Genomic DNA, 13,560 nt, shown 5'->3' with positions numbered 1-13,560 from the left:
AGAGCTTGGAGCGGCAATAGTTATTCTATATTTGTTCATTAATTTCAGGAATTGGCGGCACCCGATTCATCTCATTCGAAGACCGACACTGGCACAACGATTGCTTCATCTGCGCACAATGCAAGACCTCTCTCGTGGGCAAGGGCTTCATCACCGACGGACCTGACATAATCTGCCCAGAGTGCGCAAAACAGAAGCTCATGTAAATACTACAACAACCTCTCGCGCTAATGATAGACGACCAACGACCGGGATACTAATGCATGCATAAATCTATTGAATTTATCTATGTATGGCACAGACCACAAAGTGTGTTTGTATTCGATATTGAAATTTATATGTAATTAGCACAAACAACTAAAATAAAACACGCAACTGTGCTAAATTCGGTATTTAAATTTATCTAAAGTTAGCACGGTTTCCACAAGCTGTCCAAAATTGTATTCAACATTCGAATTTATCTATGGTTGACATAGAGAACCAATATGACATGAATTACTGTGCTATATTCCATATTTGAATTTGTCTATGGTTACCACAGAGTTTGCTATTTGAATGAATAATCACAGATCCGGTTGCACATTACTAACTTCACGCGGGAATTGGCGAACTTTTGCTTCAGCCTGCTTGAATGTGTGGTACTAACAAAAACTGATTTGTTTTTGTGGTTGTGCAGCGACAATACCGTCCTGCCCCTAGTCGCTAACGCGCGAGAGTGGCTCGCATCCGATTCGAGACCTATACCCGGCAACTTCTTTGACCTGACTAAGACCTGCTTCCGTAAGGTCAACCCTAAGTTTCGTTACGCGAAATAATCATATTTTTTATACAAAACCCTCCAAAAATCACAAAAAAAGTGGATGCACAAAAGTATTTTTGCTTTTTATTTAAGATGTTTATATATTTTGATTGTTTAACTTGTTAACATTGTATTTATCGAACATATGCTAATCGCCGTATTATTTCGCTTTGGCTGTCGTATTTAGTCCTTTAGGTACCTAAGTTGATACCTAGTGCAATTCACACGATGCCTTAATAACATATCTAAGTCAATTTGAGGGATATTTTGTGTTGTTATTGTAATAATTTATCAACACAATTATACATCCCGTGCTAAGTATGTAGTTTTCGAGTTTTTATTCCTAGAATATAAGAAATAGTGCTTGTCGTTGTTAATGCGTAAGTTTTATCGACAAAATAACGTACGATTTAAGTATTTATTTATCGAGCGATGTGCGATCATTGCCAGAATAGCTTCCTAACACTAAATTGTTGACAATGTCTAGTTTTTACTAATAAAATAATATTTTTGTTCTCGAATAGGAGTCGTGTTAAATGTAAATGTTAATCTATTTTTACATATTTTTCTAGTTTAGCGTAAGAGAACATCCGAGAATTGAGACCATGAAAGCAAGGGGAACACTTTTTAAGGGTTAATTGTTAAGGGATAAATTATTCATGTTGATGAAAGATTATATTTATGTGTATACATTTTGCTTAACTGTGTGATCTGATCTAATATTCTTGTATTTATCTACCCATAGATTGTATTATATTATAAATTAAATTATCAAAAGTAACTTCATTGTTTGTTATTATTTATCCCATACATTGTGCATTGAGAGGTGGACCTTCCCCCGTTGATGTTTGTCATGATAATGTATGCCTCCCAGTTTTTCTCCAATAATTAGAAAGGAATGTTAGTAAATAGTATAGAAGTACAAATGAATTGCGATGACAATAAATATAAATTGAATTACACTTTCATATTTATTTTCTTAAACAAGTATTTTACATATTAACTTAACATATTTATTACATATTAGTTACATTTCATGTCACAAAGTACAATATATAGCCACGGAATAGCAGTTTCGAATACTTACAATTCAACACATTTTTGTCATTATTATTGATCTTTATAGACTATTTTCTGTATAGTAATAATATCGTAAAACAAATTAGTAAACGTATTGAAATTATCTAGTTATATACCTTAATAATTTTTATACATACACATTAACAACGTTTTTCATTATGTTTTGAAAACTTACTTACCAATTTCTTCTTCAAACCTATTTAATTTTCTTAGTGAACAATTTATGTAGGTTACATAGAGATTATGGCATAGAAAAGGCTGGTTTCAAATACCGGTTTAGACCCTGTTTGATATTATAATGTTTCCTATATTAACCTTCTTTAGTAGCTCCGACGTTTTATTTGCAATTTCAATGAAGCTTAATATCTGCGAGCCGATGTCGCCTTGTATCGTACAATACAAAAGCCCAAAATTGAAGGCGAGATCACAGTCATTATTGAAAATTAATTTTCAATTATATGAGAATACCTTAGTTTTTTATTAGAATAATACATTAGATACACGAAACAGCCCACGGATTGACCCGTCAAACAATTTACTTATAAAATTTGATTTGGTCTTAAAAGCGGTGAATAGCATTATATATGAAACTATAAAAATTACTGTCGTCTAAGTCTATTATATTAGTATATTCTCAGAAAGTTTCAGAAATTTGATAGTAATCGAAGAGAATATGAACATCTTAATACAGTATATTAATTAAGAAGTGTTTCACTCTGACAACTACTGGGATCTTAGCCAAAAATACTTTTGATCACGTGACAACATCGTTCAAGCAAATACTTTATTGAGATAGAAGGCAACAAACAATACATGAACTAGCTCATAATATAGGTACATTTTGTTTGTTTGTATCAACTTAAAAGAAAAAGTACAAACTGCAACTTAAAATTAGGAACTTTTATTTTTTTAATCGAATATAAGATGATATAAACACGAATACGGTAATCATTGCGGCAATTGTTTTGTTTTATTTCTAAATGACAAAAACAAAACACGCAATGGTGTATCAATATGCTGACAATTAATCGTTTGAATCAGACATAAGTGACAATTGGTATATTTTCTTCAGTAATTAATTTCTAGCCCTCTGACTTTAGGTTCGATCGTATTGTAAAACAAATGAATCACTTATGACGTCACTATTAGAGAAATGACCAATTCACAAAACAATGAATTATTTAACAAAAAAAAAATCGAAACTTGTATACACCACAGCATTACACTTATTAATTCAAACTCAAAACATTTGCCCAATAGCCACCATATTAATCGCAAAATGTTTATACCTCTTCATCCTCATATCAGTCTGTTCCAAAGTATTTCATACCAAAATGGTTTGGGGCTACGGGGTGTAATTCAGAGGTGAGTATCTTCATCTTTGGGACATAATCGACCACCGCTTGAGCTGCGGCAGGTGTACAGAAGAGATTCGAAAGTATGATACGTTCCTCTTTAACACCGTGTTGTGTTAAGACGTTTACGGCCTGAAATTGTATATATTTTATTATATGAAGGTTAGTATTGTCTTTTATTAACATAAGTTTAACACATTTAAAGAAAACACTTTTTTACCGGTTTGAAGCTATATATTATTATGAACTTATAATTATTTGACATAATTTTTAATCGACTCTCGTCTTCTGCAAAAACCCTTCATCTTTTAGTTGATATCAACTCTGGGGAAATAAATACAGATCATCCAACTTTCTCTACAGCTGTGATACTTTTTGATATTCAACACCTTTTGTCTTCAGTCGCCGTGACCACGCAAGGTGTATAGCACGCGAAACGTCGGAAAAATTATGTATATAGCTTCAAACCGGTAAAAAAGTGTTTACTTTGTATATGAAGGTTTCATACTAAGGTTATTAGATGTTTCATAGTGTATAACTCTAAAATGTAGTATAACATTTGGCCAAGTTTTATGCCCTTAAAGGTTGACCACATTCCCGCTAGCCTCTCAGCGTCACAGGTGCCCATGGACAGTGGTTAGCACCTTATTCAAGGTGACCTGTTTCAAAACTGAATACAAAATTTTCAATGCAAACCAAAGATCAGACTTTATACTTCTTTACAGTAGTACAGTACTACTACTATGACAAATTACTGAAGGCATTGTAAACATATGATTTTTTTTTTATTTCTAACAAACAAAATCTATCAAATATTTCCCGTAGCTAGAAACTGATTTTATTGCAAAATTCAATTGTTGTTTTTAATATTTTTTGTTATTTAATATTTATGTTGCCGACCGGTTAAACCTTCACTGAACTTCCATTAATATTAAGATTATAATTAGCCAAATTAGTTGACCCAAACTTGAGTTTTAGCAACACAAAAAAAGACTATATTTATATTATGAGTAAAATATGTGCATTTGAAAAAAACAGACCTGTTTCACAGTGTTGCCAGTAGACATTATAGGATACATAAGGAGCACCTGTCTTCGAGCTATATCCTCTGGAAACTTGGCATAAACAACATGGGCTTCATGAGTATCGTTGTCACTTTCTACAAGTATTTTGCCTATTCGAATTGATCTACAGCAATCTCGTAAGCCCTGAAATAAAAAAGTTAATATGTATTAATAACTAATACAGTACAAGATAATTGTGTCTTTTGTCTATGATTAAAAAACCTTATTTTATAGGAACAATGGAAAAAATATTTTATTGTTAAATTAATGTTGTCATTTTTGAATAATCAGGGCATTGTGCAAAAATTTAATTTTAGGGACTTGCTACTGAAAGGTATAGACAAACTTTCAATCATCACAAATGTAGTCATGTTTTGTAGTGTGTTATTGTTACCTGTGATAGATAGTCCAAAATGTGGTGATGCATTTAAGTTCATATGCATTATATATAACCCAATATTGATCATATAGTATATTGTTTAGTTTAGACTTATTTATAAATAAAACACACCTGTTCCATAGCTTCCCCAGATCTCACAATTGAGACTCCACAATTTCCTGAACCATACTTTAGTCCCTTGTATAGTGCTCCAGTAGGTGTCACTACTTCACAATCAGTGAATGGCAATTTGTTGAGGCTTTCTTCAATCACTAATCGTATCAAACGATCAGCATAAAATTTAAAATCACTTCGGGTTGTGTTCCTTTAATTTTAAGATACCATACTTAAAACAGTGCTTCAAAACGTAATAATGTTACTAACAAGGATGACAAAATAATGTAAAAGGAATGTGGCTTTAAAAGTAAAATCTAAGAGAACAAGAAGCTATTTATAATAAAACAAGATAACCTTACTTATCACGTAGTATTGTTTGCAATTCCTTAATGTTATCATTTGGTGGTAATAACGTTAAACTGTCACCAAATTGTTCTTTAACGTCGTTTACATCCCACTGCCTTATATCCATATCGACTATATCCATATTAAGGCTGTGTTTAAATATTTTTTAAAGAAAACTTTGGAAATACGAATTATAATCTAAAATGTCAATAATTTGGCAATAGCCCGACCATATGTTTATGACATTTCAAAATAGTCCTATGTCAATGTCCAATTCACAATATTTATATAGCAGATTAGATGAACTGTTTATGTATGGACCACTGGTGATACAATATCACAATTTAAAGATTTATTTTAATTGAACTTTTCTAAGTTCTTTGAAAGCAGCAACTAAAATAATCTTAAGAAAGGCAAAGGGTGGGTTAAGTTGGTCGTCTATTAGTATTTTGCCCTTTGAAATTGTAGAAAGTACATAATAGAGGCAGAATAATTAATTATGGTCGTAATAATTACACAAATGCATCAAGCATTTGTGTAATATTTAAAGTATTCACAAAGTTGTTTATTTACCTCAGTTTGAATATATAGAGATTAAACCTTGACTTATACTCTATAAATAAATATCTCCTGCATTTGGTAATTAATTATCGGTTGGTGTGTACATCCAAGGATAAACGACGTGTTTTAAGTCTTCATCACTATTGCTACGAGTGATATAGGATGACATATCACAGTTTTTCTCCATATACGTAGTAGTTCTAAATAAGGTTTAGGAAAATAATAAAAATACGCAAAATATGACGCATTAACGCTTTATTTGCCCACAAAATACAAATTAATAATTGCATGTTGTCTGTTTCCAATCCATTATTATTAAACATACTTATTGTGATAATACAGTCGGCTTTTATTTTTGACCACAAAACATCCCACAAAAATATATTCTCAATTATGTACTGTGATAATTGTTAATTTGTTCTAGCTACGAGCTAGGCTTAACCATTTCATGTAAATGCAACTATATAAATGAGAAATGCTTATGAAACACAATATGTATGTGTGTAATCAAACAGTTAAAACATTTGATTATCAATATTTTCAAATCATCCTCAACCTTTTACTAGTCTAAGCGATTGTTAAATGATACATTTATTTTGACACTCACAACCATGATACATTCATAATTTCGTTTGATCTACATATTGTGTATTTCCAGCATATTTTTTAGATAAATATTAATGTATAAAGGCCGTTTATGGTTAACAAAATGCAAAACGTGGATTTTATACAAAACATTGTCTATGGAAACTCTCTTTAACAGGGAAGCTTCAGTTAATTATAGTACAGTACTATAAATAATTATAACTCAACAGTTTGCATTTACATGATTATAGTATCAGCGTAAGATTAAAAATATTTTATGGAATATTTACAATTCGGGAAAAACCTTTTAAAACTTCATAAAGCTTCTATACCTAAAAAGTGACAAGCACCAAATTGTCAAGTGCCGTGGAACATTCGCCTTATAAAAACAATAAAAGTACAAAATAAAAAATCGCACAATTCCTGCAATAACCATGTAATACCTACTTATCACTGAAAACTATAATTTCATATTGTGCAGGGTAATAAAATAAACGAAAAACTATGTAAACTGTTCTACAAAGCGTATAAAAATTAACAACAATAAATAACAGTTCAGAAATATACTGGCAGATGTGTAAGCATTGCCATCCTGCTCATTATATATAGTAATAAGCAAGACAGACAATCATAGCCGACCGGTTCAAGTGGTAGCATTATTTTTCATTCCACATCAGTGTTCGAACCTTATTCGTGTGTTTGTCTTCGCTTGACGCCATACGAATTGTACATTTATATATTTAAATTATATCTAGACTCTTAGCACAAACCGTACGATATCCTTTATACAAAATTCACAATCACAAAACGTTATGGATTGTTGTTTCTGTGCTTATATGGAACTAAATAGGAAGCACCAAATATATTTTTAGTACAATTTGTAAGTATGCATTGTTTGATACCTAGAACTATCGCATAGTTCATGCTAAGTTTCTTAGATCGTTATATAATCAATGAAATATTAGAGTAAAATGCAATTTCCTATTAATCAAAACCGTTTAAGTGATACATTGCAAGTGTATAATATTACACTAAGCAAAGTCCTTAAGGATATCAGGCTAACTTCTAACTAAACTATGCAGAGCTGATTCAACCGATCTACTCTACAACTTGATAACTTTTTAGTTCCTTAAAGAGTTTGACATTAAACTCTATGTCACTGTCACATGTATAAAAAATTTGAATAAGTCAATACTGATGTTGACAGAACTACATATTCTGTATCTGTGGATAAGACATTGAAATCACTTGAGAATGATAATTAGAAATCTGTGTTACAGAATAGACCTGATATTATATTTATACAAATATATCACGAAAATTATCAAGCGTTGTACCAGATCGGAACAATCACAACATCTCAAGCATATTATTAACTACAAATTTGTAAAATTCGTAAATGCTGTAAAATTATACTTTGTTTCTCTATGGCATTGCGTACTCGTGAGGTTAAAATAAAATCTACGAAAATCTTGTTAAGATGAATCCCGTCCTTGAAACAAGAAGTCTATGAAGTATGTTTGGTTAATCACACACGCTTATCTTTGTAATGTCCATCCTTAGTTTTACCACGAAGAAAATCTCTCCAACGATTCCAATACGAATGAGCATGGGAATACGTTCCTTTAACCTTTTTAAAATAAAATGACCTCTCATATAGATTACGGGAAATTTTCGAGATTCTAAATTTTCTATGTCGACTTTTAACTGGAAAATATTGTTTATAACGCTAAAACTAAGCTTTGTACAACGTTTGGCTAAAGCAAACCACGAGCCATTTCTTTATACATTCATCTCCAATCAAACTATAAAAGGTTCAAAAATTTGTACCTTGACAAGCGGTATTAGACAAAAGTCCCTTTTGCAATTAAATTCAAACCTTATTGCCATGCAATAAAATACATTAAAGAACTCCGATTATTTCCGCTACCTGAATGCCTGTTATACAAGCATAATAAATTATTAACGAAATCGCCTCTCGTCTAAACATTCGCCTCATATTGTCTAATACAAATTAATGCAACATATTAATTGCGTTTAGTGAACTTAGATTTCTCCATAAGGTCCAACATCTGTGATAGGAACCGCGAATCAACGCGTAATCTCAAATCCGTCAAGCTGACAACGACTTTGACACCTGTCAAGTTGAGACAGTTGACAGGTTTTGCATATCGACCTTTTTAAAATTCACAATGCTTTATATTCTTAAATGCTTCCGATTACGAATTGATTTCAGACGATTTTCGGCGACGCAAATTATAACCTACACAGGCGATACAAATAAATTAAAAAAAATCACTCAATAAATACGATAACAACTTGAACGCTTCGCAAATGCCGATCCAAAAAAATTGCATTGAACTTGAATTTGTATATCACCGTCCTAATCCGAATCTAGTCTAGTCTATATCTACTCGCAAAAAGTAATGTTACAAAAAACGAGTCGTTAATCGTAACATTAAAATTTTGCTTTATTCCCGTTTTAACTGCCCGTCTAATAGTTATTGTAAACGAGAACGTTGTCGTTAAAATGTATTAGAAGCGTTCACAACTTGGTCAGAGAACTGGGATTTATGTTTTTGACGTCTCTGACCAGAACCTTAAAGACGCCGCCATTTTGTAACGTACCAAATCGTTCGACCCCGCGAAAAATCTAGTGTGGAATGTAATGGCGGTCGTCCTAATTCGAGGCCGATTTCAGATAATTTCAGGTTTTTATCAAAGGAAATGGTAACTTTCATTAATAAAACCCTTCAATGGCTGTAAGATAGTGCTTTAAATTGTTTTGGCACGTGGTGAAACTGCGAAACTGGTTATATGGTTTTTAAAAAGCAACTTATTTGTAGGTTTCTTATAGGACAGACTAACACTTAAATCACATTTACCCGCTCTGTCTACTGCCACAGACTACATAGCACTACCTAAAGTAGCTCTTTCTATTATTCTAGTTAAGACCACAGCATACGATAGATTTTTAATCTATGGATACACAAAACCTAAAATGTTCTCAATTGTTAAGACAATATTATAAAACATTAAACCCGGATAGTTAATCATGTCATAACATATGTTAACATACGATAAAGTAAAACGTGCAGAAACACGATAAGTCCACTCCGAGGTCAAATACGATTAAGATTGCTGTCATCTGTATCCGTCGTGAAGCAATTTGAATCTTCAATTTCGCTTCAATCAAAAACATTACATGTCGCTAACAATTAATTTATGTTTTTTTTTCGCTTTTTCTTTCAGGCCAGTTCTATTTAGTATATTTAAAATTAGAACGCGAATTATATAAATCATAATTGGAATCGAAAATCGATATTTAACTTTACCTTTATTCTCAAACCTTTTGATTTGAGGTCGAGTTAGGTGTTTAGACTTTTAAAAAGCCTTTCTCTCCATTGCATCTCTATGTGACGGTCACAAAGCGGGTAAAAATATCTAGAAAAATTTGGCAATACAGAGAACGTGTTTAGGCTATAGCGATGAAAACCTGACATTACCCGACGGCTCGACCTAATTAAAATCACAGATTGGACTAGTGCACAACACCATTTCTTTGTCTGGGGTAACCATTGAACTCCTTCTTGGGCGGCGCGGTGATTTCCGGCTCGATTTTTGCTTTCTTCCCCGGTTTGGGCGAGAGGTAGGCCTTGTAGAAGAACCTGGCGAACAGGACGAAGTAAGAGAAATACATGGCCATGGATAGTTTGATGTTGATTTGACTGATCCCACAGGAGCGCTGCGGAGCTGCCGCCATGTAATTGTGGGCCCAGATGTTGATAGCGCAGCCGACTATCATCTGTGTGAGCTGGAGGAAGGTGATGGTCATCGCGAAGAATTTCGGAGGGTACTTGCCCATACTTACTAACGCGTAGTAGGAGTACATCACGCTGAAAAGATGGGTGATCTGGTTAATTCATCATTTACGTTTTTCCCGGAAAGGCTCTACCCTTCGCAGAACGTTCTTTTGGGTGTTCTATTAGTCTTTTTGGAAGATGAATAGTAGTGGTTCTAAATCTGTTTTATGTATCTGTTATATTATAACACTGTTACGTCATTATAGTTGGACAGTAATCTTGATACTTGAAGAAATTAAGTATATTTGATGTGAATCAAATTGTGCATAGCAATTCAAAATTAAATTCCTACACATACTCTAACTAAATTATCTTAAGAGCGGGCTATAGCCAATATCGTGAATTTCATCTAAGTACATACGTGATGCTTGGATTAAAAACAATAAATATATATAATCCTTCAATAAAAAAACACAGTCATCTCTAACTTTTGTCTAATTTCGTTTTCATACAATGGCCAGTATTATAAGTCAAAAAATAATTAAATTGCAGTACATTAGTTTGGCCGAGAGCTGTTAAATTGGTGACGAGCGATTTTATTCAATATTGTATATTTTTTTATTACTTTATTATTACGGATTGCGGATGCGCCCGTATGAAATCATGAATTTTTCTACTCTCATACGCGCTCTTAAGACTTTTTAGCTTAGGATTAATTCTAGCTAAAATTGTCCAAATCACCTTGTAAATTACAATAGCGATAATGACACCGAGGTTTTTAAACCCAACATTGATATAGTGGATCAGACTCTCATCCCTAAGGTTAATAGGTTCGATCCCTGGTTATACACCAATTGACTTGCTTTCTATATGCGCATTTAATTAATATTCACTCGAAAAGTGAAGAAAAACATCGTGAAGAAACCTCTAACTGCGTGTAACCGATAGGCTAGTACGTAGTAGTAGTACTAGATCCTCATAAAAAAAAACAAAAAAAAAACATAAAACAGATTGAGAAATCTTAGGCCCAGATCTCAATAGATCTGACCGCTATACCACTACTGGTTCTTTTACATATTAAGAAGCTATTTAGAATTATTTAAATGGAGCACAGATGTACACACGAATTCTCGAAATTAAAAGTAATACTGTATTACCTGTGAACGAAATAGTTCATAGTGACGAACCAACGGGCGGATGACGTGTACTCGGTGAATGAGAACCAGGTGTACAGCAGGACTGTGATGTGGTGGTACCAGTGGAGGAAGATCAGGGGCTTCTTCCTCAGCACAATGAAGACTGTGTCACCGAGTTCTGGTACTTTTGAGAGGACGAACATCGTCGTCCAAAAACCGGATACTTTGTCTTGTTCGATAAAGCTGAAATCGAATAATTTATTATAAGTATTTACTAAATTATTACAAGTATTTCGCTTTATAATTTGGCCTGAGACAGAAACAATTAAATAATAATTTATAACCTATAAAGTAAATAAGTGTTGTCTGTATTTTTTTAAACACAGAGTTAGTTGTAGAAGTTAAGTGCTACCACCGCCCGTGGACACTCACACTGTCAGAAGGCTCGCAAGTGCGTTGCCGGCCTTTTAGAAATTGATACGCTCTTTTCTTGAAGGACCCTAAGTCAAATTGGTTCGTAAATACTTTAGTTGGCAGCTGGTTCCACAGTGGTGGTGCGCGGAAAAAACTGTATTAAGAACGCTTAGTTGTGGAACGACGGACGTAGATGTGATACGGATGGTATTTTGAATTTGAACTCCGTCCAACCATGAAACGGAGCTGCAGTTATTAATCTGAACACTCTCTATTATGAATGCGGTAGAAGATGCAGGGAGACCCTACGCAACGCCAAGGAATCAATATTGTCGTGTGTCAGGCATATTAAGAAAAAATATTACATAACCCGTATATTTCCGGCTTTTTTTTTTAATTTACAGAAAATGACCTTACTTTTTGTTTTAGCTATTCGGGTTTAAATATTATTAAACGGTAATGTTTATTGAGTAAAAAATTCCGTAGTTAAATAAACACTTTAAATCAGACTATAAAATCCTTGACTTTAAATGAATTTCCTTGAAATGTATAGTTTTTAATGTGTTTGTTTGGTTGTTAAATATAATTGTAGAGGTTAAAAGCGGAATAAATATGAAACATATTGCATTGTATTAAAAGCCTTAAAAATCACAGACGTGATAAAAGTTTATGTGGGAATAGGCTGGTCACATTGGCCGCGTTTGTGATGACAGGTGGAATAAAAAGACCCAGTGGGAAGACAAAAGAGAGGAAGCACACCACTTCGTTGAAGGAGAATACGAGATCACCGCAACGTTCGTCGTTCCACAATTGAGCGGTTTTAAAGCAATTTTTGCCGCGCACAACTAGGATGTGAAATCAACTGTCCACTGCAGTATTTCCGGACCATTTCGACAAAGCTTTGCAATGGAGACGACTATATGGAGAGGACCAAGGTAAAGAAGGAGAAGAGGGCGCAGATAAAAGGTGTATAGAAGAAATAGAAACTGGTGACTGGTCGTAGTTTAATTCGTGTATACGGTGATGTTAGTTATTTTTATCTATGTATTTGCGTGTTGTTCCCACGAGAATGTAAGTGCGTGCTCCTATTTCACCATGCCTCCTGCTAATGTCATGTGGAACATGGTGTTATGGTTGCAGCTCCTTACAAACGTTGTGTAATACAAAACAAAATTGGCGATTAAAAAGAGTGGCGGAGAGTTTCTCTTCCGTTCTACGGCCCTTGATTTGAGAACTGGTTGTAAATGTAAAATTAGAATCATTTAATGTATATATCTTTTGTAATGAAGTTCATAAGTATACATGGTGTTACCTATATGAACAAATGATTTTTGACTTTGAAATGTTAGCAGGAAGTGAACGGAGAAAGAAAGCTATGGACAGAGATATTTGGTAAAAGCCTGTGAGGGTAGGTACTGATGGAAGCTAGGATATTAAGATAACAAGTTTTTTTTTAAACCAATCAAAATCAAAATCAAAAGTTTTTATTTCAAATAGGCCTTTGCAGGCTCTTATGAAACGTCTAGTTGCACGGTTCCAAAAACTCCATGGACACTCTTTTCAACAATGGTTTAGCTTACAAGCAAAGCTGTATATTATAGATTCTTAATTATTGGAAAATAAACGGGCTTTTATTATAATTAATCGAAGCTATTATGTAAATCGTCATAATTACGCTCCAAGCGGGCACTTAACGAGTACATATTTTTTTTTGTATTTAACAAAAAATAACTTATAATAAATCTTTTGCAATTTCCCCGAGCCAGCAATCGTAGAGAAACAAAAATTTCCGATTGAAATAACTGAAGTGTCTACGCTTCTTAGTTTTTTTCTATTTTTATAGAAACCCTACATTAGCCAATCAGGCACAGGTTCAGGCAGATCTGTACTCGAGAAGCTAGACAGCAGGAGAGTGTGAAAAG

General features: G+C 33.4%; 3 protein-coding genes across 10 annotated transcripts in view; 1 reads left to right on the top strand and 2 right to left on the bottom strand.

The window, feature by feature from the left end:
• LOC123713930 (four and a half LIM domains protein 2) overlaps positions 1-1,585 on the top strand; it is a 139,059-nt gene extending 137,474 nt beyond the window's left edge. For all 8 annotated transcript variants that reach the window (XM_045667823.1, XM_045667822.1, XM_045667821.1 and 5 more), the window contains one exon: positions 49-1,585. In XM_045667823.1, the coding sequence (XP_045523779.1) occupies positions 49-206 (158 nt within the window). In that variant the 3' untranslated portion in view covers positions 207-1,585. The remainder of the gene's footprint in view (positions 1-48) is intronic.
• Positions 1,586-2,364: 779 nt separating this feature from the next.
• On the bottom strand, positions 2,365-5,349 carry LOC123713925 (uracil phosphoribosyltransferase homolog). The gene is made up of 4 exons (XM_045667812.1): positions 5,154-5,349; positions 4,810-5,002; positions 4,275-4,442; positions 2,365-3,366 (listed from the first exon to the last, which is right to left on the bottom strand). Exons 1-4 carry the CDS (start codon positions 5,279-5,281, stop codon positions 3,184-3,186), a joined length of 672 nt encoding a protein of 223 aa, XP_045523768.1. The 5' UTR covers positions 5,282-5,349; the 3' UTR covers positions 2,365-3,183.
• A 589-nt stretch (positions 5,350-5,938) lies between these two features.
• LOC123713975 (elongation of very long chain fatty acids protein 6) overlaps positions 5,939-13,560 on the bottom strand; it is a 37,625-nt gene continuing 30,003 nt past the window's right edge. The window contains exons 3-4 of the mRNA XM_045667905.1: positions 11,246-11,467; positions 5,939-10,181 (exon numbers count right to left, since the gene is read on the bottom strand). Of these exons, the coding sequence (XP_045523861.1) occupies positions 9,827-10,181; positions 11,246-11,467 (577 nt within the window). The 3' untranslated portion in view covers positions 5,939-9,826. The remainder of the gene's footprint in view (positions 10,182-11,245; positions 11,468-13,560) is intronic.

Source organism: Pieris brassicae, chromosome 9 (genome assembly GCF_905147105.1).
Source record: "Pieris brassicae chromosome 9, ilPieBrab1.1, whole genome shotgun sequence".
Lineage (NCBI taxonomy): Eukaryota > Metazoa > Arthropoda > Insecta > Lepidoptera > Pieridae > Pieris > Pieris brassicae.
Note: the sequence above shows the minus strand (reverse complement) of the source record. Positions and strands in the feature narration are given on the sequence as shown.